This window comes from Pristiophorus japonicus, chromosome 7 (genome assembly GCF_044704955.1).
Source record: "Pristiophorus japonicus isolate sPriJap1 chromosome 7, sPriJap1.hap1, whole genome shotgun sequence".
In the NCBI taxonomy this organism is placed as follows: domain Eukaryota; kingdom Metazoa; phylum Chordata; class Chondrichthyes; family Pristiophoridae; genus Pristiophorus; species Pristiophorus japonicus.
In genome coordinates, this window is record NC_091983.1 from 196,997,517 (window position 1) to 197,022,018 (window position 24,502).

A 24,502-nucleotide genomic window follows, 5' to 3' on the forward strand; every position below is an offset into this window, starting at 1 on the left:
AAAGCAGATATCATTGAAAAATCGGAACTCGGCAAGTACTGTAAACAAGATAGTATAGTCGTTTGGCAGAGCTGCGTACGGGAAACCTGTGGCTGCTCAAAGTCCGCCAACAGGAATGAATCCGATTTCACCGTGTTAGCATTGAGGGGGAAATCATTGGCATCATCAGTGTCGGTTTAAACAGTATATTTGTAAAGGCTGTTCGAGAGTGGGGCATCTCCAGCGCATGTGTCCACAACGGAGCAAGCATGCTGCGATACACCACGTGGAGGATGATGACCAGTCTAGCATGGATCCGGATATGCAATCCGAGATACCAGAGGAGGAAGTGTATGGACTGTATTTGTTCCTAACAAAAAGCCAACCAATAATGATTAATGTAAAACTTAATGGTGTGCCGGTATCGATGGAATTGGACATGGGTGCGAGTCAATCAATAATGAGCCAGAGGACATTCGACAGGCTGTGGGGATACTAAGGCTGTGAGGCCTAAGCTGAATCATAGAAACATAGAAAATAGGTGCAGGAGGAGGCCATTCGGCCCTTCGAGCCTGCACCACCATTCAGTAAGATCATGGCTGATCATTCACCTCAGTACCCCTTTCCTGCTTTCTCTCCATACCCTTGATCCCTTTAGCCATAAGGGCCTTATCTAACTCCCCCTTGAATATATCTAATGAACTGGCATCAACAACTCTCTGCGGTAGGGAATTCCACAGGTTAACAACTCTGAGTGAAATCAATGGCAAATTACGTATGTACACTAAAGAACTCAATGGTGATTGGCAGTGCAGTAATCAAGGTGTCGTATGATGGTGCGGTTCACGATTTACCGTTATGGATTGTTCCAGGCAATGGTCCAATACTGTTAGGCAGGAACTGGTCAGAAAAAATCAAATGGAACTGGAACGAGATCAAAGTGTTGTCGGAGGAGGAGGATACTCCATGTGCTCAAGTGCTGAGCAAGTTCCCCTAGCTGTTTGAACCAGGCATCGGCAATTTCACGGGAGCAGATCCACGTGGACTCGGATGCAAGACCCGTCCATCATAAAGCTCGGGCAGTTCCGTCCATGATGAGGGAGAAGGTCGAAATCGAACTGGACAGACTCCAGAGTGAAGGGATCATATCACCAGTCGAATTTAACGAATGGGCCAGCCCTATTGTTCCCGTGTAGAAAAGTGATGGCACTGTCAGGATTTGTGGAGACTACAAGGTTACGATCAACCGAGTTTCGAAACAGGATCAATACCCATTACTGAAGGCTGATGGCCTGTTTGCAACGCTAGTCGAGGGAAGTCGTTCACAAAACCGGATCTGACATCGGCCTACATGACACAGGAGCTGGTCCACACCTCGAAGAAACTTACATGCATCAACACTCAAAGGACTGTTTATTTACAACAGGTGCCCTTTTGGAAATCGCTTGGCTGCAGCCATATTTCAGAGGAACGTGAAGAGTCTACTGAAATCCGTCCCCAGAACCATCGTGTTCCAAGGTGACATACTGGTCACAGGTCGTGACTCCGCCGAACATCTGAACAACCTGGAAGAGGTTCTAAATCATCTGGACAAAGTGGGACTCAGACTGAAATGCTCCAAGTGCGTCTTCATGGCACCGGAAGTCGAATTCCTGGGGAGGAAAATTGCTGCTGATGGTACTAGGCCTACGGACTCAAAAACCGAGGCCATCAAAAATGCACCCAAGCCTCAGAATGTGACTGAGCTGCGTTCGTTCCTTGGTCTACTCAACTACTTGGTAATTTCTTACCTAGATTGATCACCTTATTTGAGCTACTGCACATGCTGCTAAAAAAAGGCGACAACTGGATTTGGAGTGCGTCTCAAGATAGAGCTTTTGAGAAAGCTATTAATCTGCTTTGCTCTAACAAGCTGCTGGTACATTATGATCCGTGTAAATGCCTAGTATTGGCCTGTGATGCTTCGTCATATGGAGTTGCTTGCGTGCTCCAACAAGCTAATGAGTCGGGCAAATTACAACCTGTTGCATGTGCTTCAAAAAGTTTGTCAAAGGTGGAAAGAGCCGACAGCATGGTAGAGAAAGAAACACTAGTCTGTGTGTATGGGATTAAAAAGATGCATCAGTACCTGTTTGGTCTTCGGTTTGAACTGGAAACAGATCACAAGCCAGTCATTTCATTGTTTTCGGAAAACAAAGGTATCAATACCAATGCATAGATTGGGCTAACCAAACTGGAAGCAATACGGTGGAGGAGGATTTCCTGGAGTGCATAAGGGATGGTTTTCTAGACCAATATGTTGAGGAACCAACTAGGGGGGAGGCCATCTTAGACTGGGTGTTGTGTAATGAGAGAGGATTAATTAGCAATCTCGTTGTGCAAGGCCCCTTGGGGAAGAGTGACCATAATATGGTGGAATTCTACATTAGGATGGAGAATGAAACAGTTAATTCAGAGACCATGGTCCAGAACTTAAAGAAGGGTAACTTTGAAGGTATGAGGCGTGAATTGGCTAGGATAGATTGGCGAATGATACTTAAGGGGTTGACAGTGGATGGGCAATGGCAGACATTTAGAGACCGCATGGATGAACTACAACAATTGTACATCCCTGTCTGGTGTAAAAATAAAAAAGGGAAGGTGGCTCAACCGTGGCTATCAAGGGAAATCAGGGATAGTATTAAAGCCAAGGAAGTGGCATACAAATTGGCCAGAAATAGCAGCGAACCCGGGGACTGGGAGAAATTTAGAACTCGGCAGAGGAGGACAGAGGGTTTGATTAGGGCAGGGAAAATAGAGTACGAGAGGAAGCTTGCAGGGAACATTAAGACGGACTGCAAAAGCTTCTATAGATATGTAAAGAGAAAAAGGTTAGTAAAGACAAACGTAGGTCCCCTGCAGTCAGAATCAGGGGAAGTCATAACGGGGAACAAAGAAATAGCAGACCAATTGAACAAGTACTTTGGTTCAGTATTCACTAAGGAGGACACAAACAACCTTCCGGATATAAAAGGGGTCAGAGGGTCAAATAAGAAGGAGGAACTGAGGGAAATCCTTATTAGTCGGGAAATTGTGTTGGGGAAATTGATGGGATTGAAGGCCGATAAATCCCCAGGGCCTGATGGACTGCATCCCAGAGTACTTAAGGAGGTGGCCTTGGAAATAGCAGATGCATTGACAGTGATTTTCCAATATTCCATAGACTCTGGATCAGTTCCTATGGAGTGGAGGGTAGCCAATGTAACCCCACTTTTTAAAAAAGGAGGGAGAGAGAAAACAGGGAATTATAGACCGGTCAGCCTGACATCGGTAGTGGGTAAAATGATGGAATCAATTATTAAGGATGTCATAGCAGCGCATTTGGAAAGAGGTGACATGATAGGTCCAAGTCAGCATGGATTTGTGAAAGGGAAATCATGCTTGACAAATCTTCTGGAATTTTTTGAGGATGTTTCCAGTAGAGTGGACAAGGGAGAACCAGTTGATATTAGTGTATTTGGACTTTCAGAAGGCCTTCGACAAGGTCCCACACAAGAGATTAATGTGCAAAGTTAAAGCACATGGGATTGGGGGTAGTGTGCTGACATGGATTGAGAACTGGTTGTCAGACAGGAAGCAAAGAGTAGGAGTAAATGGGTACTTTTCAGAATGGCAGGCAGTGACTAGTGGGGTACCGCAAGGTTCTGTGCTGGGGTCCCAGCTGTTTACATTGTACATTAATGATTTAGACGAGGGGATTAAATGTAGTATCTCCAAATTTGCGGATAACACTAAGTTGGGTGGCAATGTGAGCTGCGAGGAGGATGCTATGAGGCTGCAGAGTGAATTGGATAGGTTAGGTGAGTGGGCAAATGCATGGCAGATGAAGTATGATGTGGATAAATGTGAGGTTATCCACTTTGGTGGTAAAAACAGAGAGACAGACTATTATCTGAATGGTGACAGATTAGGAAAAGGGGAAGTGCAACGAGACCTGGGTGTCATGGTACATCAGTCATTAAAGGTTGGCATGCAGGTACAGCAGGCGGTTAAGAAAGCAAATGGCATGTTGGCCTTCATAGCAAGGGGATTTGAGTACAGGGGCAGGGAGTTGTTACTACAGTTGTACAGGGCCTTGGTGAGGCCACACCTGGAGTATTGTGTACAGTTTTGGTCTCCTAACTTGAGGAAGGACAATTCTTGCTATTGAGGGAGTGCAGCGAAGGTTCACCAGCATGATTCCCGGGGTGGCAGGACTGACATACCAAGAAAGACTGGATCAACTGGACTTGTATTCACTGGAGTTCAGAAGAATGAGAGGGGATCTCATAGAAACGTTTAAAATTCTGACCGGGTTTAGACAGGTTAGATGCAGGAAGAATGTTCCCAATGTTGGTGAAGTCCAGAACCAGGGGTCACAGTCTAAGGATAAGGGGTAAGCCATTTAGGACCGAGATGAGGAGAAACTTCTTCACCCAGAGAGTGGTGAACCTGTGGAATTCTCTACCACAGGAAGTTGTTGAGGCCAGTTCACAAAATATATTCAAAAAGGAGTTAGATTTAGTCCTTACTACGAATGGGATCAAGGGGTATGGAGAGAAAGCAGGAATGGGCTACTGAAGTTGCATGTTCAGCCATGAACTCATTGAATGGCGGTGCAGGCTCGAAGGGCCGAATGGCCTACTCCTGCACCTATTTTCTATGTTTCTATGTCCCACATCCAGAGGTGGGCGCTGATATTATCTACCTATGATTATGTCATTCGCCATAGACCTGGCACTGAGAATTATGCCGATGCATTGAGCCGTCTGCCGGTGGAAACGCCACAACCGGCAGGCCTACTGTTAGTCCAGGATGCTTTTGAAAGTGAAGGAACCCTTGTCACAGCCCAACAGGTTAAGACCTGGATCAGCCAGGTCCCAATATTATCGGTTGTGAAACTTTGTATCCTTAGTGGTGATTGGTCTGCCATACCCAAGTAAATGTGTGAGGAGACCAAACCTTACATCCATCGCAAAGACGAACTATCCATTCAATCAGATTGTATACTATGGGGTAATTGTGTTGTTATGCCCAAGAAAGGCAGAGAGAAATTTGTGCATGATCTACATAGCACGCATCCCAGTATTGTCATGATGAAAGCCATTGCCAGGTCTCATGTATAGAAACATAGAAAATAGGTGCAGGAGTAGGCCATTCGGTCCTTCGAGCTTGCACCACCGTTCAATATGATCATGGCTGATCATGCAACTTCAGTACCCCATGCCTGCTTTCTCTCCATACCCCTTGATCCCTTTAGCCGTATGGTGGCCTGGAATTGACTCTGATCTGGAATCATGTGTGCATCAGTGCAACACTTGCCTGCTGCTTAGTAAAGCACCAGCGGAATCGCCGCTGAGTCTGTGATCGTGGCCATCTATGGTCCAGGATCCACATCGACTTTGCAGGTCCCTATCTGGGAAAGATGTTCTTAGTTGTGGTGGATGCTTATTTCAAGTGGATAGCGTGTACAATCATGTCATCCAGCACATCCACAGCTACCATTGAGAGCCTTCGTGTCATGTTTGCTACGCATGGTCTGCCTGACATCATTGTAAGCGACAACAGATCTTGCTTCACCAGTATGGAGTTTCAAGAGTTCATGAAATTCAATGGTATCAAACATGTGAGGTCAGCACCATTCAAACCCGCATCTAACAGACAAGCAGAGTATTAAACGTGTAACTCAAGGTTCACTGCAAACCCGCTTGTCATGCATATTACTTAGTTACAGGACAAGATCCCATATGCTTACCGGGGTCTCCCCTGCTGAACTATTGATGAAGAGAGACCAGGCTCTCTCTTGTCCACCCTGACTTGAATAATCGTGTCGAATACAGATGTCAAAATCAGCAAGGGTATCATGATCGCGCTACTGTGTCACGCGACATTTCTATCAATAATCCTGTGTATGTACTGAATTATGGTCAAGGTCCCAAATGGATCGCTGGTACTGTTACGGCCAAGGAGGGTAACAGAGTGTTTATTGTTAAGCTCAAAAATGAGCAGACATGCAGAAAACATGTCGATCAGATAAAGCTGCAGCACACGGATGAACCGGAACAGTCTGAGGAAGACACAATCAGTGACCAACCAACCTACTCTCAGTCATCAAATGAATCTGGACTTTCAATCACTGACATGGTCAATGAATCTGGACTTTCAATCCCTGACGTGGTCATTGCCACTCCCATCAGATCGGCTACCCAGCCCCCAGTCATAACAGACTCAGAACGCTCGCCCAAGGCTGGAGTTGAACTGAGACGATCAACTCGGGAGCTGAAAGCCCCAGACTGTCTCAATTTGTAAAAAGACCGTTACCAATATCTTAAAGGGCGATATTGTCATGTATGTATGCTTGGGTTTACTAGCCACCAAGTGGTGCCACTGTCGGAGGTCACTGAGCCAGGTTTGTATCTGTTTGGAGTTTACAGTATTCAGTCTATTGAATTATTGCATACACAACATGAATATACTCAACGACTGAGTTCCCACAGCCCTCTGGGGTCGAGAATTCCAAAGATTCACCACCCTCTGAGTGAAGATATTACTCCTCATCTCAGTCCTAAATGGCCGACCACTTATTCTGATACTGTGACCCCTGGTTCTAGACTCCCCAGCCAGGGAAACATCCTCCCTGCATCTACCATGTCATGCCCTGTAAGAATTTTCCATGTTTCAGCGGCAGGTGGTTTATCTCTTGCTCCCCAAAGCTTTTCTACCACCTACAAGACATAAGTCAGAAGTGTGATGGAATACTCTCCACTTGCCTAGATGGGTGGAGCTGCAACAACACCCAAGAACCTCAATACCATCCAGGACAAAGCAGTCCGATTGATAGACAGCCCATCCACCACCTTAAACATCCACTCCCTCCATCACAAGCGCACAGTGGCTGCAGTGAGTACTATCTACAGGATGGATTGCAGCAACTCCCCAAGGCTACTTTGACAGCACCTTCCAAACCCGCGATTTCTACCACCTATAAGGACAAGGACAGCAGGTATATGGAAACATTGTCATCTCTTAATTCTCCTCCAAGTCATACACACCATCCTTTTTTGGACATATATCGCTATTCCTTCATCATAGTTGGATCTAAATGATTGAATTTACCTAACAGCATTGTGGAAGTACCTTCACTACATGGATTGCAGCAGTCCACCTTTTCAAGAGCAGCTCGGGATGGACAATAAATGCTGGCCTTGCTAGTGACACCCATGTTCCAAGAATTCATTAAAAAAACAATAGTACCTCTTGTGGCCTGACCTAGTATAAATTTATTTTGCAACAATCTCTCTAAAGGTGGACCAAACAAACATTTGATGAGAAAGTGGAATATAATTTGTTAAGGTGCTTTATTTCACGTAATAATTAAAAACAAAGAACATGCCATGCTAGCACATAATAGTGGTTTGTCTTGACTCAAATGGCTTCTGACCGTCCTCTGTCATTTCTAAGCTCTTCAATCCTGATGCATGTCATACCCTAGAGACACATTTCAACAGTAGCTGACTGCAAAGGTGATACGCTCAAAATAGCTGCCTTGGCCACTTTTGTCCCTGTCATGAGAAGGTTGTACACAAGAAGTGCCTTAGGTAGCCAGTATTCAGGTAGTGTCCCCAGCAGTATGACTGAAATCAGAAATCACCATGTAGGGAGCTCCAAGTATGAGCTTGAGTCTGTAGCATATCAGAGAATTGTGCCATTGCTTTGTCAGTATCCGAAACAATGTTTTAAATTCTGAAACATTTCAAATAAGAAAGTTCTGTTGTGTTGCTAATCTGTAGCTTTACCCTGAAGAAAAGAAAACTGATGGGTTTGGCACAGCTTGACAAGGCCTTGCATGCCATCTTTCTAGAATTGTAACTTCTTGCTGGGAGCAGATGGCAGATGAATTCAAATTCGGTAATGCTGCTTTTTGTCCTTGAGCCAGGAGCAGTCACTATCTGCACTGCTGTAAATATTCCTTCTGTTTTTGTAACCAGATGAATTGCAAGCCCACATGCTCTTGCATTATTTGGACTTGTTATCACATGTTGACATTTGGTAAGAGTTAGTCATAAACGATGCATATATACTTAACCACCACCACTTTTTTTCAGAAACCCATCTATGACTGGAAACTGGGTAGCAAGTCATTGTGTTACAAAATGGGGTTAATCATGGTGGGAATTTGATGACCTGCATCACTGGTGAAAGTTGTGCATTTGCATGAGTAAAAATGGCTATGTCACTTAGTAAGTAACCTTGTTAAGCAGTTGGCCCATTGCTGTTTCAACTGCTTGAGATTCTGACAGTCACTGAATTATTGATACAGAAGTACTGAACCATCTACTAAAGATGTGAATAAATTGAGCCACTATATCATTGAGGTATAGTAAATGATAATTTGTCACGTAATTTCTGTTTGTCTTTTCCACATTGCCAGAATAAAATGTTTTTGCTCTCCCACTTTCATGTAACAAAACATATATTATTCCCTCCCCGGCACTGTCCAGGAATAATTTTAGTACAATGGCGCCCAAACTTCCTGCGGGGCCTAATTAAAACCTGTAGCTCAGATGTTCAGACTGTGTAAAATCAAACTCCATATTTACAATATAGCGCCTTTCACGACCACCAGATGTCTCAAAGCGCCTTACAGCCAATTAAATACTTTTTGGAGTGTAGTCACTGTTGTAATGTGGGAAACGCGGCAGCCAATTTGCGCACAGCAAGCTCCCACTTACAACAATGTGATAATGACCAGATAACCTGTCTTTCTTATGTTGATTGAGAGATAAATAATGGCCAGGACACTGGGGAAACTCCCCTGCTCGTCTTCGAAATAGTGCCATGGATCTTTTAGGTCCACTTGAAGCAGGCGGGCCCTCGGTTTAACGTCTCATCCGAAAGACGGCACTTCCAGCTATGCAGCTACTCCCTCAGTACTACCTAGTGTCAGCCTAGATTTATGACAAGAACCCACAATCTTAAGACTCTGCGGCGAGTGTGCTACCGACTGAGCCACAGCTGACGTTGAGCCAGAGTCACAGATTTAGTTCAATCTTACCTTCTTTTGTAGTGGAAGGTTCAAGATGGAAATAATTATTAGGAATCTGCAATTATTTTTCTTCTAGTGTATGTTTATAGTATTTTTTCCCTTTGTTTATTGTGCACAAGCACTTGTTTATATTTCTATCTTTTTTGTATACATACAAATAGAACTGATTTGCATTTAACAGTAAAATATTCAAGTAATCTCTTTGTCTTTGCTCAGTGGATTTACTAGTAAATCGCTGGAAAACTAGACTGCTGGCCCCACGAGAAATGTTTGGCTCGATGGCATGTGTTCAACTCCCAAAATGTCTACATAAAGATGGATATGCAAATTATGAGCAAGCAGAGATCATCCAGAATGTCCTTTACAGCCAGTATAACATTGAGGTATGGTAGATGACTATATTTATCACATAATTACTGTCTGTGGTTTCCACTTTGCCAGCATAAAATATTTTTGCTCTCCCATTTTCATGTAACGAAATATATAAGGGCCATTATTCCTTACCTGGCACAGACCGGGAGCAATTTGGCAAAGTACAACAGAAGTGCAATGCGCCAGGGGCACAATCTTAGCACCCAAACTTCCTGTGGGGTCTAATTTACATATAACTGCTGCACACTGAGCCCACATAGAGGCACACTATTGGACGCAGGACCAGAGAGAGAAGAAAATACAGACATCTCCTGGATCTTAAAGGCACAATAATGGTAAAGGGGCAGGTAAAATAAAAGCCACATGGGAGAGCCAGAAAGACTTTTACTTTTACAGATGCTGGATTTTTATCAGTCCAGCTTCTGTTGAACAGTGGTCATTTTTTTATTAATTTTCCTGCCAGAAGCGTAATTTAGATGTCAATGGTCTTCATGTTTATTTTTTGTATTCGTTCCTGGGATGTGGGCAGCATTTATTACCCATCCCTAATTGTCCTTGAGAAGGTGGTGGTGAGTCGCCTTCTTGAACCGCTGCAGTCCGTGCAGTGAAGGTACTCCCATAACGCTGTTAGGGAGGTAGTTCCAGGATTTTGACCCAGTGACGATGAAGGAACAGCGCTATATTTCCAAGTCAGTGTGACTTGGAGGGGAACTTAGAGGTGATGGTGTTCCCATGTGCCTGCTGTTCTTGCCCTAGAGGTCATGGATTTCAGAGGTGCTGTCGAAAAAGCCTTGGCGAGTTGCTGCAGTGCACCTTGTAGATGGTACACACTGCAGCCATGGTGCGTCTGTAGAGGAGGGAGTGAATGTTTAAGGTGGTGCATGGGGTGCCAATCAAGCAGACTTATCATCCCAAGTCTGAATATTGTCTAGGTCTTGCTGCATGTGGGCATAGACTGCATCATTATCTGAGGAGTTGTGACTAGAACTGAACACTGTGCAATCATCAGCGAACATCCCCAGTTCTGAACCTATGTTGGAGGAAAGGTCATTGATGAAGTAGCTGAAGATAGTTGGGCCTAGGACACTGCCCTAAGGAACAGCGAAGTCCTGGAGCTGAGATGATTGACCTCCAACAGCCACAACCATCTTACTTTGTGCTAGGTATAACTCCAGCCAGTGGAGAGTTTCCCCCTGATTCCCATTGACTTCCATTTTATTAGGGCTCTTTGATGCCACACTTGGTTAAATGCTGCCTTAAGGTCAAGAGCATGCACTCACATCTCATCCCTGGAATTCCGCTCTTTTGTCCTTGTTTGGACCATGGCAGTATTAAAGTCTAGATCCGAGTGGTCTTGGCGGAACCCAAACTGAGCCTCAGTGAGCAGGTTATTGGTGAGTAAGTGCTGCTTGTTAGCACTGTCGACAACGCCTTCCATCACTTTTCTGATGGGGTGGTAATTGGCCGGTTTGGATTTGTCCCGCTTTTGCAGACAGGACATACCTGGGCAGTTTTCCACATTGTCGGGTAGATGCCAGTGTTGTAGCTTTACTGGAACAGCTTGGCTAGAGGCGCGGCTAATTCTGGAGCACAAGTCTTCAGCACGACAGCCGGGATATTGTCGCAGCCTTTGCTGTACCCAGTCCGCTCAGCTGTTTCATGATATCATGTGGAGTTATTCTAATTTGCTGAAAACTGGCTTCTGTGATAGTGGGGATCTCAGGAGGAGGCTGAGATGGATCATCCACTTGGCACTTCTGGCTGAAGATGGTTGCAAAGGCTTCAGCCTTCTCTTTTACACATGCATGCTGGGCTCCGACATCATTGAGGATGGAATTGCTCATGGAGCCTCCTCCTCCCGTTAGTTGTTTAATTATCAACCACCATTCATGTTTAGATGCGGCAGGATTGCAGAGCTTTGATCTGATCTGTTGATTGTGTGATCGTTTAGCTCTGTCTATAACAGGCTGTTTCTGCTTTTTAGCATACATATAGTCCTGTATTGCAGCTTCCCCAAGTTGGCACCTCATTTTGAGGTACGCCTGTTGTTGCTCCTGGTATGCACTTCTACACTCCTCATTGAACCAGGATTGGTCACCTGGCTTGATGGTAATGGTAGAGTGAGAGATATGCCGGGCTATGAGATTGTGGTCAAATACAATTCTGCTGCTGCTGATAGCCCACAGCACCTCATGGATGCCCAGTTTTGAGCTGCTAGATCTGTTCTGAATCTATCCCATTTAGCACGGTGGTAGTGCCACATAACATTAATGTGAAGATGGGACTTCGTTTCCCACAGGAATATACGGTGGTCACTGCTACCAGTACTGTCATGGACAGATGCACCTGCAACAGGTACACTCAGGGTCACTCCCTCTTGACTGTATACCATTGTGCTGCTGCCTCTGGTGGGTCTATCCTGCTGGTAGGACAGGACATACCCAAGGATGGTGATGGAGGAGTCTGAAACATTGACTGAAAGATATGACTATGTCAGGCTGTTGCATCACTAGTCTGTGGAAAAGCTCCCAATTTTGGCACAAGTCCCCAAATGTTAGTGAGGAGGATTTTGCAGGGTCAACTGGGCTGGCTGTGCCTTTGTCCTGTTCAAAGCCGATGCCGGGGTCAATGCCAGGCAGTCCGTTTGGTTTTATTCTTCTTATTGTTTCTTCTAGCGGTTTGTTACAACTGAGTGGCTTGCTAGGCCATTTCTGAGAGCAATTAAGAGTCTGTGGGTCTGGAGTCACATATAGGCCAGACCGGGTAAGGACGGCAGGTTTCCCTACCTAAAGGATATGAATGAACCAGATGGGTTTTTATGACAATCCGGTAGTTTCAGGTCACCATTCCAGATTTATTAAATTCCAGAGCCACCGTGGTGGGGTCTGAACTCACGCCTCTGGATTATTAATCTAGGCCTCTGGATTACTAATTCCGTAATTCAGTTGTTGAGTATATTCAAGGCTGAGATATAGATTTTTGGACTCATGGGGAATCAAGAGATACTGGGTTTGGGCAGGAAACTGGAGTTGAGGTCGAAGATCAGCCATATTCTTATTGAATGGCGGAGCAGACTCAAAGGGCCGAATAGCCTACTCCTGCTCCTACTTCTTATGTTCTTATGTAACATAAGCACTATGCTACCGTACACAGGTTCCATCCTCTATGAATAAGATTATGCTGCTGTGCCATGGCTAGGACAGCAGCAGCTGTCTGGGCACCCCTGCAAGCTTCCTTAGAAGGAATTAGTAAGAGTATTGTATTAGAGCATTGTAGTTCTAAGCAGTCGGTGAAAGAACAGGGAAACTCTGGGTATGAAATAAGATGGTGTGGTATTACAATAGGGTTGCTAACCCTCCCATTTTGAGTGAGAGTCTACGGGAATGGCCGATTGGTCATTGTATGCGCAATTCATGCACGCACAGTACCCTGGGTGTCGTGGCTTGCAACCAAACCGCGTTGTCTGAGACTCGCTGGTCTCTCCACTATTCGGAAACACTGCTTGATTGCTGGTTGTGAGGATGATGGCATGGAGGCCACCCAAAATCGCCTGGAAACTTTGTGTGTCTTGAGAGAGCAACTGGGGGAGGGGAAGAGCAACACAAACTGGAAAGGAAGGGAGAGAGAGAGAAACATACTGGGGAGGGAGGGGGAGAGAGAGAGAAATAAACTGGGGAGGGAGAGAGAGAGTGAAACACACTGGGGAGGGAGGGAGGGAGAGAAGCAAACTGGGGAGGGAGAGAGAGAGATAAAAACACACGGGATGGAGGGAGAGAAGAAATAAACTGGGGCGGGAGAGAGTGAAACAAACTGGGGAGGGAGGGAGAGAGAACAACACAAACTGGGGAGGGAGCGAGAGAGACACATACTGGGGATGGAGAGAGAGAGGGAGAGAAACAAACTGGGGAGGGAGAGAGAGAAACAAACTGGGGAGGGAGGGAGAGAGAACAACACAAACTGGGGAGGGAGCGAGAGAGACACACTGGGGAGAGAGGGAGAGAGAGAAACAAACTGGGGAGGGAGAGAGAGAGAGAGAGAGAGAGAAACAAACGGGAGGGAGGGAGAGTGTTAAGTTCAGAATAACGCCACGAGACTGTGTAGTAAGCTCAAATCATTGTGATCCTGGTCTCTTTAATATAACTCCAAAGTGAGGCAGCAGCGTGGTGGACTGCCTTTTATACCTGCTTGCTGCAGGGTGCACAAGTAACCCATAGTTCTCCCACAGGTGTGCCCCCTTACACATAGGTGAGGTTTGCATACACAACACCACTTCCCTCCAACCCCCCCCAAAAAGTCTTATGTACAAGTTATTTACAGGTTGAGGTGATTTGGCGCTCTGCGTTCCCGGGTCAATCGCCTGAGTTGAAGTCCTGGCAATGGGTGAGTTGGTCGGATCATTGCTGCATGGCAGCGCGGCTGGTCTGATCGGACTGTTGGGCATGGTGGGTTCAACTTCGTGGTTGACAGCGAGGTCAATTGCTGGTTGGGTGTGTGTTGGTGGATCATAGATGGCAAAGTCGTCTTTAAACTGTTCTTGGTTGTCCGTGAATCGCAGTTTGGTCTGATCCAAGCGCTTTCTGCATGTTTGCCCATTCAACAATTTAACAACAAAAACTCTGTTCCCCTCCTTGGCTAATACAGTGCCAGCAATCCATTTGAGACCATGACCGTAATTGAGAACAAACACCGGATCATTAACCTCAATGTCACATGATACCGCCGCACGATCGTGGTACATGTTATGCCGGTGCTGCCGGGTTTCTACATGATCATTGAGATCCGGGTGGACTAAGGAGAGCCTGGTTTTGAGTGCTCTCTTCATTAACAATTCTGCAGGGGGAACCCCGGTGAGCGAGTGGGGGCGCGTCCGGTAGCTGAGCAGGGCCCGAGATAACCGGGTCTGCAAGGAGCCGTCCGTTACGCTTTTCAAGGTCTGCTTGAAGGTTTGGACTGCCCGTTCCGCTTGACTGTTGGATGCGGGCTTAAATGGGGCAGACCTGACATGCTTAATGCCATTGTGGGTCATGAACTCGTTGAATTCCAAGCTGGTGAAACATGGTCCATTGTCACTGACAAGGACGTCGGCAAACCATGGGTGATGAACATGGCCCTGAGGCTTTCAATGGTGGCAGTGGACATATATGATGACATTATTATACATTCAATCCATTTGGAATAAGCGCCACTGCTACTAGTAACATCTTCCTTAGAAAAGGGCCAGCGAAATCTACGTGGACCCTGGACCACAGTTTGGAGGGCCATGACCACAGGCTCAGAGGGGCCTCCCTGGGTGCGTTGCTCAGCTGTGAGCAAGTGTTGCATTGGTGTACGCATGACTCCAATTTGGAGTCAATGCCAGGCCACCAAACGTGCGACCTGGCGATAGCCTTCATCATGACTATGCCTGGATGGGTACTGTGTAGGTTGCGTATAAACGTTTCCGTGCTTTTTTTTGGCAAAACCACGCAATTCCCCCATAGGAGACAATCTGACTGGATGGATAATTCATCCTTATGTTGGTGAAATAGCTTAATTTCATCTTGCATTTCCTGGGAACCGCCGACCAGCTCCCGTTGAGGACACAGCTTTTTACAAGTGATAGCACAGGATCTTGGCTCGTCCAGGTCCTGATCTGGCGAGCCGTGATGGGTGACCCCTTGCTCTCAAAAGCATCCATTACCAGAAGCAAGTCTGCGGGTTGCACCATTTCCACCCCGGTGGTGGGCAATGGCACCCGACTGAGGGCAGCAGTGCAGTTCTCAGTGCCTGGTTTGTGGCGGATGACATAGTCAGATGGAAACAATGTTAGTGACCATCTTTGGATGTGGGATGAAGCGTTGATGTTGATACCTTTGCTTTCTGAGAGCAGTGAAGTAAGTGGTTTGTGGTCGGTTTTGAGCTCGAACCGGAGACCAAATAGATATTAGTGCACTTTCTTAACCCCACATATATATGCCAATGCTTATTTCTCAACTATACTGTAGGCTCTTTCAGCCTTGGATAAACTTCTGGATGCATATGCAACTGGTTGCAGTTTGCCTGACACATTTGCTTGCTGTAACACACAACCGACCCTGTACGATGACGCATCACAAGCTAGTACTAAACGTTTACATGGGTGATACAATACAAGTAACTTGTTGGAGCAGAGCAGGTTTCTGGCCTTATTAAAGGCTGTCTCTTGAGATTTACCCCAAACCCAGTCGTTACCTTGCGTAGCAATAAATGCAAGGGCTCCAGCAAAGTGGTCAACCCCGGTAGAAAGTTACCAAAATAGTTGAAGAGTCCCAGGAACAAACGCAGCTCCATCACATTCTGTGGTGTGGGTGCATTCTTGATGGCCTCCGTCTTGGAGTCCGTGGGTCTGATGCCGTCTGCCGCAATCTTTCTCCCCAGAAGTTCGACCTCTGGCACCAGGAAAACACACTTGGAGCGTTTCAGCCTGAGTCCCACTCTGTCTAGTCGCTTTAGAACCTCTTCCAAGTTGTGCAAGTGTTCGGTGGTGTTGCGACCAGTGATCAAGATGTCGTCTTGGAACACCACGGTGCATGGAGCCGATTTCAATAGACTCTCCATGTTCCTCTGGAAGATGGCCGCATCCGAGCGAATCTCAAAGGGGCATCGAACACGAACAGTCCTTTGTGCATGTTGATGCACGTCAATTTCTTTGACGGTTCAGCCAGCTCCTGTGTCTTGTAAGCAGAGGTTAGATCTAGCTTGGTGAATGACTTTCCTCCTGCTAGCGTTGCGAATAAGTCCTCTGCTTTGGGTAGGGGGTACTGGTCCTGTAACGAGACTCGGTTGATCGTTACCTTGTAGTCCCCGCAGATTCTGACCGTCCCATCGTGCTTTAGCACTGGCACGATTGGACTGGGCGACTCGTTGAACTCGACTGGCGATATGATTCCCTCTCGTTGAAGTCTGTCCAGCTCGATCTCGACTTTCTCTCGCATCATATATGGGACTGCTCGGGCCTTGTGATGAACGGGCCGTGCCCCAGGAACAAGATGGATCTGCACTTTGGCGCCTGTGAAGTTGCCAATGGCCTGGCTGGGAATTTGTTTAGCACCTGGGCGCACGGGGCGTCGTCCACCGAGGACAGTGCTTTGATGTCGTCCCAGTTCCATTGGATCTTGCCTAGCCAGCTTCTGCCAAACAGCGTGGTAAATCATGCACTATTCCTTCATCCGATACTTTCACTGCCACACTGCCGATAACAGGTATGAGTTCTTTGGTGTAAGTGCGCAGCAATGTGTGAATCGGGCTCAATTTTGGTCTCTGTCCCTTGTTGCCCCACAGTTTCTGAAAAGCCTTCTGGCTCATGATTGATTGACTCGCCCCCGTGTCCAATTCCATGCAGACTGGAATGCCATTAAGTTTAACTTTTAACATTATTGGAAGGCTTTTGGTGGTGAAGGTGTGTACCCCATACACTTCCTCTTCATCCTCAGGTTGAGTTGCCTCTCCTGCTCGTTCAGCGTGATCCGTGATGGATCGGTCGTCCTCTGCTGACTCTGCCATGTGGTGACTCAGAGGTCGCTTGCACAACGATGTGCCCCATTGTTCCATAGCCCTTGCATATATAGTGCTTGAGTCAACATTGATGGGCTCTATGACTGCCCCCGCAGCGCCAGCATGGTGTTAATGGATTCACATTAGCACTCCACACGGCCTCTGAATCACCCTAGGCCTGGCCTCTGCGGTCTTGTGAGCCCTACCATGTACAGTTCTGCCTGCTGAAGGCATTATTTTATACACAGTACTTGCCGATGATCAACGATGCTGTGAAGATATCTGCTTCGTGTTGTCGTTCGTGAATACGAAGGCCTGGGCTATCATGACGGCCTTGCTCAGATCGAAGGATTCGGCAGACAGCAGTTTGTGAATAATGAACTCGTGGCCAATTCCAAGCACGAAAAAGTCCCGCAACATTTCCCCCAAAGATCCTGCATATTCGCACTGTCCCGCAAGGCGTCTTAGGTCGGCGACAAAGCTCACCACGTTCTGGCCCTCGGAGCAATGATGCGTGTAAAAGCGATACCTGGCCATTAAGATGCGCTCCTTCGGCTGGAGGTGTTCCCGAGCCAGCGCACAGCTCTGTGTAAGTCTTGTCCGTTGGTTTTTCTGGTGCTGGCAGATTTTTGAACAGGCCATATATCGAAGACCCACATACATAAGAACATAAGAATTAGGAACAGGAGTAGGCCATCTAGCCCCTCGAGCCTGCTCCGCCGTTCAATAAGATCATGGCTGATCTGGCCGTGGACTCAGCTCCACTTACCTGCCCTCTCCCCGTAACCCTTAATTCCCTTATTGGTTAAAAATCAATCTATCTGTGATTTGAATACATTCAATGAGCTAGCCTCAACTGCTTCCTTGGGCAGAGAATTCCACAGATTCACAACCCTCTGGGAGAAGAAATTCCTTCTCAACTCGGTTTTAAATTGGCTCCCCCGTATTTTGAGGCTGTGCCCCCTAGTTCTAGTCTCCCCTACTAGTGGAAACAACCTCTCTGCCTCTATCTTGTCTATCCCTTTCATTATTTTAAATGTTTCTATAAGATCACCCCTCATCCTTCTCAACTCCAACGAGTAAAGACCCAATCTACTCAATCTATCATCATAAGATAACCCCCTCATCTCCGGAATCAGCCTAGTGAATCGTCTCTGTACCCCCTCCAAAGCCAGTATATCCTTCCTTAAGTAAGGTGACCAAAACTGCACGCAGTACTCCAGGTGCGGCCTTACCAATACCCTATACAGTTGCAGCAGGACCTCCCTGCTTTTGTACTCCATCCCTCTCGCAATGAAGGCCAACATTCCATTCGCCTTCCTGATTACCTGCTGCATCTGCAAACTAACTTTTTGGGATTCATGCACAAGGAACCCCAGGTCCCTCTGCACCGCAGCATGTTGTAATTTCTCCCCATTCAAATAATATTCCTTTTTACTGTTTTTTTTTCCCAAGGTGGATGACCTCACACTTTCCGACATTGTATTCCATCTGCCAAACCTTAGCCCATTCGCTTAACCTATCTAAATCTCTTTGCAGCCTCTCTGTGTCCTCTACACAACCCGCTTTCCCACTAATCTTTGTGTCATCTGCAAATTTTGTTGCACTACACTCCGTCCCCTCTTCCAGGTCATCCATGTATATTGTAAACAGTTATGGTCCCAGCACCGATCCCTGTGGCACACCACTAACCACCGATTTCCAACCCGAAAAGGACCCATTTATCCCGACTCTCTGCTTTCTGTTAGCCAGCCAATTCTCGATCCATGCTAATACATTTCCTCTGACTCCGCGTACCTCTATCTTCTACAATAACCTTTTGTGTGGCACCTTATCGAATGCCTTTTGGAAATCTAAATACACCACATCCATCGGTACACCTCTATCCACCATGCTCGTTATATCCTCAAAGAATTCCAGTAAATTAGTTAAACATGATTACCCCTCATGAATCCATGTTGCGGCTGCTTGATTGCACTATTCCTATCTAGATGTCTCGCTATTTCTTCCTTAATGATAGCTTCAAGCATTTTCCCCACTACAGATGTTAAACTAACCGGCCTATAGTTACCTGCCTTTTGTCTGCCCCCCCTTTTAAACAGAGGCATTACATTAGCTGCTTTCCAATCCGCTGGTACCTCCCCAGAGTCCAGAGAATTTTGGTAGATTATAACGAATGCATCTGCTATAACTTCCGCCATTTCTTTTAATACCCTGGGATGCATTTCATCAGGACCAGGGGACTTGTCTACCTTGAGTCCCATTAGCCTGTCCAGCACTACCCCCCTAGTGATAGTGATTGTCTCAAGGTCCTCCCTTCCCACATTCCTGTGACCAGCAATTTTTGGCATGGTTTTTGTGTCTTCCACTGTGAAGACAGAAGCAAAATAATTGTTTAAGGTCTCAGCCATTTCCACATTTTCCATTACTAAATCCCCCTTCTCATCATCTAAGGGTCCAACATTTACTTTAGTCACTCTTTTTCGTTTTATATATCTGTAAAAGCTTTTACTATCTGTTTTTATGTTTTGCGCAAGTTTACCTTCGTAATCTATCTTTCCTTTCTTTATTGCTTTTTTAGTCATTCTTTGCTGTTGTTTAAAATTTTCCCAATCCTCTAGTTTCCCACTAACCTTGGCCACCTTATACGCATTGGTCTTTGATTTGATACTCTCCTTTATTTCCTTGGTTATCCACGGCTAGTTATCCCTTCTCTTACTGCCCTTCTTTTTCACTGGAATATATTTTTGTTGCGCACTATGAAAGAGCTCCTTAAAAGTCCTCCACTGTTCCTCAATTGTGCCACCATTTAGTCTGTGTTCCCAGTCTACTTTAGCCAACTCTGCCCTCATCCCACTGTAGTCCCCTTTGTTTAAGCATAGTACGCTCGTTTCTGACACAACTTCCTCACCCTCAATCTGTATTATAAATTCCACCATACTGTGATCACTCATTCCGAGAGGATCTTTTACTTGGAGATCGTTTATTTTTCCTGTCTCATTACACAGGACCAGATCTAAGATAGCTTGCTCCCTTGTAGGTTCTGTTACATACTGTTCTGAGAAACAATCCCATATTCATTCTATGAATTCCTCCTCCAGGCTACCCCGTGCGATTTGAGTTGACCAATCGATATGTAGGTTAAAATCCCCCATGACTACTGCCGTTCCTTTTTCACATGCCTCCGTTATTCCCTTGATTATTGCCCGCCCCACCGTGAAGTTATTATTTGGGGGCCTATAAAGTACGCCCACCAGTGACTTTTTCCCGTTACTATCTCTAATCTCCACCCACAAAGATTCGACATTTTGTTCATTAGAGCCAATATCGTCTCTCACAACTGCCCTGATATCATTCTTTATTAACAGAGCTACCCCACCTCCTTTCCCTTCTTGTCTATCTTTCCGAATCGTCAGATACCCCAGTCTTGGCCAACCTGCAACCATGTTTCTGTAATGGCCACCAAATCATACCCATTTGTAATGATTTGTGCTGTCAACTCATTTACTTTATTTCAAATGCTGCGTGCATTTAGGTAGAGTGTTTTAATCCTAGTTTTTAAACCATGATTTTTAGTTTTGACCCCTCCTGCAGCCCCTTTATATTCAGTGGCCGTTTTTGTTTTTTGCCTTGGGTTTCTCTGCCCTCCATTTTTACTCATCTCCTTTCTGTCTTTTGCTTTTGTCTCCTTTTTGTTTCCCTCTGTCTCCCTGCATTGGTTCCCATCCCCCTGCCATATTAGTTTAACTCCCCCCCAACAGCACTAGCAAACACTTCCCCTTGGACATTAGTTCCGGTCCTGCCCAGGTGAGGAGAATCGCCCTGCGCTTGATCGCCGTCTCAGCCGTATCCAGCTCGTTGGCCACGAAGTACTGGTCGAGACGCTCAACGAAGGCTTCCCAATCATCACCCTCAACAAATCTCTCAAGAATACCAACGGCAGCCATTTCCGCGTGAAAGTTCATGATCTGTAACTCGTCGCCAGTTGTTAAGTTCGGAATAACTCCACAAGACTGTGTTGTAAGCTCAAACCTTTTTGACCTTGGTCTCTCTAATATAACTCCAAGGTGAGGCAGCAGCATGGTGGACTGTCTTTTATACCTGCTTGCTCCAGGGTGCACAGGTGACCCATAGGCCTCCCACAGAGGTGCCCTCTAGTGGCAAGTCTTGCACATAGATGAGGTTTGCATACATAAAAGAGAAAGAGAGAGAAACAAACGAGGGAGGGAGGGAGAGACGCACAAACTGAGAGGGGGAGAGCAACGCAAACGAGGGAGAAGGAGAGAGAGATAACAACACACTGGGGAGGGGTAGAGAGAGAGAGAGTACAATACAAACTGGGGAGGGAGCGAGAGAGAGAACAACACAAACTGGGGAGGGAGAGAGAGAACAACACAAACTGGGGAGGAAGAGAGAAAGTGAACAACACAAACTCGGGGAGGGGGGGAGAGAGAGAGAACCACACAAATTGGGGAGAGAGCGAGAACAACGCAAACTGGAGAGAGCGAGAGAGAGCGAGAACAACACAAACTGGGGGAGGGTAAGAAATACAAACTCTGAGAGGGAGGGAGAGAGCAACAAACTGGGGGAGAGAGGGTTCATGTCAGCCTATGATGTGCGCTGTTGTATAATGTGTTTTATTAGTGGAGTCAGATAGCTTTCGTTCTTCTCCCCGAGGACTGAGCTTCATCTCCCTGAAGCTGGGCTTTAGTGGTGGGGCATGAGAGTTAGTGAATTACATAGGATATAGTAATTCACTGACTCTCATTGAATTAAGTATGGTTTTGGTTTTATTTATTATTGTTATAACTTGCTGTGTATTGTAGAAAGTCATAATATTGTACAAACTCTTTAGTTAGAAGTTACTTATATCAATGATGTTTTTATTGAATCAGTGGTATTTAATTGGGGTTTCTCATTGATGCGGTAGAAACATCCCGGAAGTAGTTTTTATTTAAACGTTACTTATCCTTAAATCTTAAAATTCTTTAGTGTTCTTTCATCGATTTATGAACTTTTATTTATCTAACTAAAACAAAAGGTCAATATTTTTAATGTCATGTGCTTACCAATCACATGAGTGGTGTCGCGTGATAGAATGCCATGTGATCAAATGTCACATGATCAAAACTCCAGTAATATGCCAAACCAGAATTGGCAACCCTACCAGGGAGAAAAGGCTGCTCCCCAATTGTTTGTATTTTGAAGAATCGGAGCACCATTTTTGCACAAGTGAGCGAATGATTTGGGGGAGTGAGTGAGTGAATGGTGAAACTAAGTTTCTTTTAAGCTTAAGGCAATGAAGGCTCGGGCTTGTAGTTTGTGTCTGTGGGAGGCATAGCGCCAAGAGAGATAGAGAGCAAGGTGGGGAAGGAAAAACAAGAAATACAAATGCTTCTGTGCTGTATGATTATATTAATGTATAAGCTGAGTGTCATGCATTCAACAGTCATTGTAACCCATATGTAAACTGACCTAAGTTGTACACCGTGAGAACACTGACCACTAGGTGGTGAACTTGTGGGAGACACTCCTAACCTGGACTTTCAGATATCAAAGGGGAAGCTCCACCCACCTTCTTCACTTCAGTGCTGGCTAATAAAGGTTACTGGTCACAGAGTGACCTTCTCTCAAGTATGGGCCTCGTGTGCATTTGCACTGTATAGTAAGGACATATTATTGACGCAAGAAACTGGGATTTAAACCTGTTAACATTGTTATCGCCAAGTTAAGTGTATCTAATGGTTAAGTCATGGCAGGAGAGCTCGGTCATGTGATATGCTCCTCCTGTACCATGTGGGAACTGAGGGACACTTCCGATGTCCCTGACGACTACGTGTGCGGGAAGTGTATCCGCCTCCAGCTCCTGACTGACCGCGTTGCGGAATTAGAGCTGAGGGTGGATTCACTCTGGAGCATCCACGATGCTGAGAATGATGTGAGTAGCACGTATAGCGAGTTGGTCTTACCGCAGGTGAAGGGTCCACAGCCAGATAGGGAATGGAAGACCAGCAGGAAGAGCAGTGCAAGGAAGGTAGTGCAGGGGTCCCCTGCGGTCATCCCCCTGCAAAACAGATACACCGCTTTGGGTACTGGTGAGGGGGATGACTCATCGGGGAAGGGCAGCAGCAGCCAAGTTCATGGCACCGTGGGTGGCTCTGCTGCACAGGAGGACAGGAAAAAGAGAGGGAGAGCTATAGTGATAGGGGACTCGATTGTAAGGGGAAGAGATGGGTGTTTCTGCGGCCGCAACCGAGACTCCGGGATGGTATGTTGCCTCCCTGGTGCAAGGGTCAAGAATGTCTCAGAGCGGGTGCAGGACATTCTGAAAAGGGAGGGTGAACAGCCAGTTGTCATGGTGCACATAGGTACCACCGATATAGATAAAAAACGGGATGAGGTCCTACGAAACGAATTTAAGGAGCTAGGAGCTAAATTAAAACGTCGGACCTCAAAAGTAGTAATCTCAGGATTGCTACCAATGCCACGTGCTAGTCAGAGTAGGAATCGCAGGATAGCCCAGATGAATACATGGCTTGAGGAGTGGTGCAAAAGGGAGGGATTCAAATTCCTGGGACATTGGAACCGGTTCTGGGGGAGGTGGGACCAGTACAAACCGGACGGTCTGCACCTGGGCAGGACTGGAACTAATGTCCTAGGGAGAGTGTTTGCTAGTGCTGTTGGGGAGGAGTTAAACTAACATGGCAGGGGGATGGGAACCTATGAAGGGAGACAGAGGGAAATAAAATGGAGGCAGAAGCAAAAGATAGAAAGAGAATAGTAAAAGTGGAGGGCAGAGAAACCCAAGGCAAAAAACAAAAAGGACCACATTACAACAAAATTCTAAAGGGGCGAAGTGTGTTAAAAAGACAAGCCTGAAGGCTCTGTGCCTCAATGCGAGGAGTATTCGGAATAAGGTGGACGAATTAACTGCACAGACAGCAGTTAACGGATATGATATAATTGGCATCACGGAGACATGGCTCCAGGGTGACCAAGGCTGGGAACTCAACATCCAGGGGTATTCAACATTTAGGAAGGATAGGCAGAGAGGAAAAGGAGGCAGGGTGGTTAAAGAGGAAATTAATGCAATAGTAAGGAGGGACATTAGCCTGGATTATGTGGAATTGGTATGGGTGGAGCTGATGAAAGGGCAGAAAACGCTAGTGGGAGTTGTGTACAGACCACCAAACAGTAGTGGTGAGGTTGGGGACAGCATCAAACAAGAAATAAGGGATGTGTGCAATAAAGGTACAGCAGTTATCATGGGCGACTTTAATTTACATATAGATTTGGCTAACCAAACTGGTAGCAATGCGGTAGAGAGGATTTCCTGGAGTGTATGAGGGATGGTTTTCTTGACCAATATGTCGAGGAACCAACTAGAGAGCTGGCCATCCTAGACTGGGTGATGTGTAATGAGAAGGGACTAATTAGCAATCTTGTTGTGCGAGGCCCCTTGGGGAAGAGTGACCATAATATGGTAGAATTCTTTATTCAGATGGAGAGTGACACAGTTAATTCGGAAACTAGGGTCCTGAACTTAAGGAAAGGTAACTTCGACGGTATGAGGTG

General features: G+C 46.1%; 1 protein-coding gene across 5 annotated transcripts in view; it reads left to right on the forward strand.

The window, feature by feature from the left end:
- Nucleotides 1-24,502, forward strand: part of LOC139267405 (uncharacterized) — a 200,523-nt gene that overhangs the window by 126,979 nt on the left and 49,042 nt on the right. For 3 of the 5 annotated variants that reach the window (XM_070885684.1, XM_070885682.1, XM_070885687.1), the window contains one exon: nt 9,260-9,426. The exons of 1 other annotated variant lie outside the window; for it this stretch is intronic. In XM_070885684.1, the coding sequence (XP_070741785.1) occupies nt 9,260-9,426 (167 nt within the window). Of the gene's footprint in view, nt 1-9,259; nt 9,427-24,502 lie in introns of those variants that run through there. One more of the 5 variants, XR_011593893.1, reaches the window with a different exon arrangement.